Source organism: Etheostoma spectabile, chromosome 4 (genome assembly GCF_008692095.1).
Source record: "Etheostoma spectabile isolate EspeVRDwgs_2016 chromosome 4, UIUC_Espe_1.0, whole genome shotgun sequence".
Classification (NCBI taxonomy): Eukaryota; Metazoa; Chordata; class Actinopteri; order Perciformes; family Percidae; genus Etheostoma; species Etheostoma spectabile.
The window spans coordinates 29110643-29116642 of record NC_045736.1 but is presented as its reverse complement, the minus strand read 5'-3'; the positions used below and the strand labels follow the sequence as shown (position 1 = coordinate 29116642).

The 6000-nt window shown below is 41.7% G+C and overlaps 1 protein-coding gene across 1 annotated transcript in view; it reads right to left on the bottom strand.

The window, feature by feature from the left end:
* Positions 1-6000, bottom strand: part of cntn4 (contactin 4) — a 167582-nt gene that overhangs the window by 25943 nt on the left and 135639 nt on the right. Inside the window, exon 12 of the mRNA XM_032514281.1 lies at positions 1489-1616. Within this exon, the coding sequence (XP_032370172.1) occupies positions 1489-1616 (128 nt within the window). The remainder of the gene's footprint in view (positions 1-1488; positions 1617-6000) is intronic.

The window sequence follows — 6000 nt, the reverse complement described above, 5'->3', positions numbered from 1 at the left end:
CAGGATATGCTGCTCCGCCTTTCACGTTTTCAACTCACAGCATCATGTTAATACATTTTGCGATGGAGTGGGACAAAAGAATCTACAGGAAAATTTAGTCGGAGGACGGGGGAGAGATGAATGTTTGGAAATAAGAGGCTGCGGGTGCCCACAGTGCAGGTTGGTCTGACCAGTGGGAAGCGGCCGGAGCGGGCGATCAGACCGGCCTCGAAACACTACCGGCCCACTGGGAAAATTCCCCACTCTCCCGATCTCCACTCCACCTCAATAACCATTTGACTTTACTTAGTGGGTTAACTGTTTTAATTATTTTACTTACAACGGAAAGTTAATTGTATCTATACAGTACTTTGTAGTAGTATTTATCCAGACTACTGATTTTGAGGATAAGCATGGTGACTGCAGTTTTCAAGACAAGGAAAGTTACACTATCTGCAGTAAACCTGTCGCCACACACCTAAATACGTTTTTTAAAGAAGCTTGTTGTTAGAGCATCAAGACAACAAGATGCCCCACAATTTCTTTTTACCAGCTTCCTTCCATGTGGTTGTAGATTGGAATTGATTTGTATGACATTTAACTATTATAGGCTGATCTTTAATTTGTATTACTGAAGAAGTGCGCAAACATTTGACGTGCGTCTGAAGGACTAGGTGGGATTTGGTGTGTGCGTCCAAAGCACCTCCAATGTTCACCCTTTTTTTTGGATGATGCCAGTCTCTTGCTCTATTCAATATCTGTTTTCTTTTTCTGGGCAAAGAAGAAGACTCCTGTTCCAAAATTTGGATTTTAAATACGTCTGCTCTGCCGTGTTTTAGCAGCAACTGTGAGTCAAAAACGTGGAAAAAAAGGCGGAGCAGTATAGTCTGTATGTCCCTTGCAAGTGAAAATGTAACATTTCAAGCCAATAGTAATACTTGATTGAAATTGATGGTGGTGGTCAATATTCATAAAAAAGAAACAAGTTTGTGAAAACACAGATTTTGATAATGAACAACTAAACACGTTACACACTGGGGCTTTAAGCAGTAGTAGATAAATCACACAAAACACAGCAGTGATCTGATACAGCAACGCCAGTTGAATTAACATTTAAAATAACACCCTTAGTGAAGTTAAAAAGCTTTCTATGTGGTATAATAAGTCACAATCCAAAGCTAGGATGATCTAACAACACTCAACACTCTGCCTATTTTTTACAGTTTAAGTCCTGCTTCTCGCGACTTATCAAAATTCAAAGAGAACGAGGTGGTCAGAGTCTTCAAAAGTCAGTGTCCTTCTCTATGTTGGTCATGTAATATTTATGAAATCACTATACTTCGGGTTAGATTTCAAGGTGGAGAATGAAACATCAAGCAACTCCACGTGCTGTCAGAGTGAAAAACATGCATTTTTTAGGAGGTGTCCGGTACTTTATTGGCCACGGTGCCCTGCTGACTGAACTGCAAAAGAGACAGTAATGATATGGAAAGAGGAAATAGGAAATACCTTTAACTGTGATGCTTCCTGTGCTGCTCGCCACGCCAAACTGGTTTCTTGCCACACAGGTGTAAAGTCCTGCATCAGATTTGGTTGCATTCCATACCCGAAGGTTACCGTTGTCCAAGATGGAGACCCTGTAGTCAAAAAGAAAATAATTGATATTACTGCCGTAGCATCACATTGTAATATTAGCAACAAATGCTGCTATGAGGACATTGTACAAATTCAACTGTGTGGCATGGGGTTGACGTAGCAGCAAAGACAAGTGACTAACACAGCAGAGAGCATTTCTCAGTGTCTCTAATTAAGTTCTGCTTCTTTGCAGATGACAACAATGAGAAATAGGATTATATTTTCAGATGTGATTAATTCAGCCCATGACTTCAAGATATCTGGGACAACAATAGCTTCATGCCCTTTATCCAGTGGCCCCAAGTGCTTAAAAAAAGGTCGAAAGGCCTTAACAAAATTTGACATTTTCTAAATAACAAGCAAAAATGGAAATTGTGCCCTTGAACGCAAGGTACTGTGGGAAATCAAGGGTGGACCAACTTATCAAAGCACGCTGGATTTTAATGATCTGGAATTCTCTGCTGAATCTGCAAACTGTAAATATGAAACGGCGTCAGCCTGATTGGGGGGGGGGAGAAGAGGTGTGGCCTGTATATTGCTCTGTTCACCTGAGTTAAAGGAGTCACAGTGAACAGATTCATCCACTGTTGTATGGCAGAAATGGTTTCAAAGATTCATGGAAACTGAAGAATCAAATACAGGGGGAGAGGTGATTTTGTTTAATGACGGTTCGTTATATTCATTAGCATTTGGAGGACATGTGTGCGTTATTCCAAACATTTGCAGGACATGTGTGCGTTATTCCGCAACATTTACAGGAACACAGTTAAAGCTGCACCAATCAATCTTTTTATATTAACATATGTGGATTTTGATAGGAGTCACTTTGAAATGACAAACCCACAGAGAATAATCTGCATTTCCCACCACATTTATAGTATTTTAGCATCTTTCTTACAGCCTGCTAAATAAAAAGTTATTGACCAATTGGTGAATGTAGTGCAGCACTTAGCACCTAAAAAGCATATCCGTATTTGTTTTAATCAAGAGTTGGAAGAGACAAAAGGATATATACAAGGAATTTTGGACATAAATTGAATATGCAGCCAAAAACATCCAAATGAATGATAATGTTAATCTGTCTACTGTATTCTAAAACCCACTACTGCATTTATTAACAGCGCAACAGCAACACAGTTCACAGTAACAGAACCTGTGTATTAGCACACTAGCTTTCTTGACTAATGTCACTCCCTGCTGGCAGCTTAAACGTAGTCCTCTACTGCTTTTCACTGATTCAAAACAACCATTTGCTAGTTACAGATAACTGAAGATACAGTCTGAGCGGAACACAGTGAGCTTTCTGTGTTTAATAGCCATGGCAGAAGTCTGAATGACACATGGCACAGAAAACACTTCATCTACTCTTTCTGTTATGTGAGAAGGGTGTTTTCTTTAATGCACCAGTGATGCATTTAACTGGATATACTTGTGAAATGTGTTTGATCCGGTGTGACATAGTGTTATGTCGCCCGCCCCCCCCCCCCCGCGCTTCACTGTCTACATTGAGTATTTTTAAAGTGGTGGATGTGATAAGAAAATGCAGAGACAGTCAGTGTAAGAGAATCTACTTCAAAAACCACATGGTGCTGCTGAGTAGAGACTTTTTGGTTTATATCAGGCTGAGACAAAGTGCTGAATGCGAAGTAGCCAACAATGACCATCAGTTACATGAGGGGCATATCGCTGTGTGGGATGGCCCACAGTTACTGATACCAAACCTGGAGGCAGATCAATTTGACGAGAATGGGCCATTAAATGGCACCACGGTCCTACAACTGGCCATAACCCTGAGCAGAGTAAGCACAATTAAAACAACCACTATTCATTAATTGCATTGCATTGCTGGCGCTCTGTGCATTTAGAAAAGTTTGTCTGATGACTCATGTTATCTTAAAGTAACAGTGAGTGCTTACCACGTATGCATCTATTATCAATTGACTACTGGCCTTTTTGTAATCAGTAAAAAAAAATACAGAAACAGAACAGTATTTCAAATAGCATGAGCTTTCACCTCATTCAAGTCAACCAGCACAAGGCTCACAGCACCACCTCAATATAACTAAGTACCTGCATTTGTGCTTTGCGCTCTGTGTATCCACAATCCCCTTATCCTCAGGGACAAAATAGCTATCATCTTACTTGTGCACCATGCGTCTTGTAAGAGGAGGCTCTGCCGAGCGCGAGGAGTGGTGCCGCATGTGAGCACAATGGCTCTTATGGTTAAATCCTCAGTAGCCCTCCTGTGGAACCAAGACTGTAGCCGCGCACCACAATGTCTACCTCTTTTGAAGCATTATATGAAGACTGGGGAAGTGCTTCCCTTTCACAGACAGTACAGAAAGATGAGCAGACCGGCTGTCTGCAAGTGTTTGTCATTTTAGTCTAAAGCTAATGGAAGAGCACATGAGGTCAAGTCAAATACAGTGGAAGTCAACCGAGACACAGCAGCGGTGAATAAGAGATGAAGGCTTACTATTAACACTTTTCAGTTTTGCTCCAGCCTTCCCTTGTCTCTGCCGTGGCACTGACAACATGTCTGTGCGATGTGCCCATTATGTGAGGAGACATTTCCCACCTACATCCTGGGAGAAGGCATCGGAGGGGCAGGTATCAATAATTCACAGGTGAGATGAACAAGAGTGCCACTCCTTTCATCTCTGCCTCACACAGGTTTAATAGACAAAGCAATAATTCTCCTAAGAGGAGGCGATTATTTTGAACAAGGCGAGATGGCCAAATGCACTTGTGTAATCCTAAAAAACACAGGTGTGTATTTTGGATGAGATCAAGCCTCTGAGGACAGGGCCTGTACAGTGTTGATCCTCCCTGCTCTGTGACAAGATGAAAGAGACAAATAACATCAGTCACAGAGCAGCTATCACCGGCACTGTGAAGTGGATATCGCGGGAAAGAGCCTGGTCCAAAGTAAAAGCCTGTTTTTGTTATTTCCTTACATTCTCTTTGAGATGCTGTTAACAGATGCAGACGTTGCCTTTTTGTAAGCTTCCCCACAATCAAAAAGGCATTTGAAAGCCTGGTTTTGATGTTTCATTCAGACATATTTTGTCTTTGATCTGTTTTATAAATCCTACATTGTGAAAGGAAACTGCCACAATCCAAATAATGAGCCACAAAAAAAGGCAAGAAAATTGTGTGTTGAGGGCAGCGACTTTGAAATAAGTGTGGGTCTGGAATGCAGAGCGAGTTTCTAATGGCAGCAGCTGGAGACTCATGCTCAAATAGTAGAGTCGTGTTAGCTCGCTTTCTACATAAACACACTAACTTGCTACTGCCGTCAAAGAATAGAAGTGCACTCATAAAAATTCAACATACAACCACAACAATATGCCTAATCACAGATTAGATCCTGATTTGAGGGGTTTCAAGCAGGACTGTTCATGAATACTTAGTGACTCTGAGATACCGTGGCTGATTGGTAGCATGACTGCAGGGTGGAGGCCTGTATGCGTCTCTACTTAATTAACAGGGTAAATAAATCCGGCTTGTGAAAATAGGGGTTAAGATTCTATCAGTGGGATTACTCAACCATGAGACCACAGGAAGAGAGATCGTTGCAAGCTTACGGTATTTCTACCAAATAATTATTCCCAGCCAAGGCCTTCTTTACACAAAGACCATGGTCTCAGTGCACACACAGTATGCTCAACTCACCATTGAAGCACCCATCCACTTCCAAACACCAAAAAAGATAAGTAAGTGTGAAAAAGGTACTGCAGTGGATGTGTTTGACATTGTGTTTGCCTGCCATGGTAAGCTCCCAGATAAGGTGTGCCTGTCTTACTATTTCCGACCCACATTGACCATCATCGACCTACCTGCAGGTGATGTTTCTAATCATAATTGTATCAAAAATGTCAGTGTTGCTAACAGTAATGCAGCGAGTGTGGGGAGAAAGAGGTGAGGTCAACATATCCTCTGAGCCGGGAAAAGGGGTGAGACTTAACTTTAGGTGTTGATCTATGCTCTTGGCTGCTTTAAAAACCCTGAAGTCTATATGGGGGAGGGGCTGTGTGAGATAAATTGAAAGGCTGTCTCTCCTAAGGTTCCCCACAGAGTGCTGTGCTGGAGAGAAACTGCCTTGTCAGTAGCATAAATCAAGCCAAGCTGTGCAGCATAGACCCAGGACTGTACAACCTGCCGAGTACGATGCAACTGCGGTTCAATTTCTCAGATGTCTTCCTCATGCAGCATCATCACTAAATGAATATGCATTATTTTTTCTTGTGATGTTGTCAACATCAACGTTAACCATCAATTAGAGACCACAAAGCAGGTACGCTCTTGATGTTATTTCTTTTTGTTGTTCTTTCAGTCAACAAAGTGATTGGCTCCTGCTGGAGGAACAAGGACACCTGGGCATTT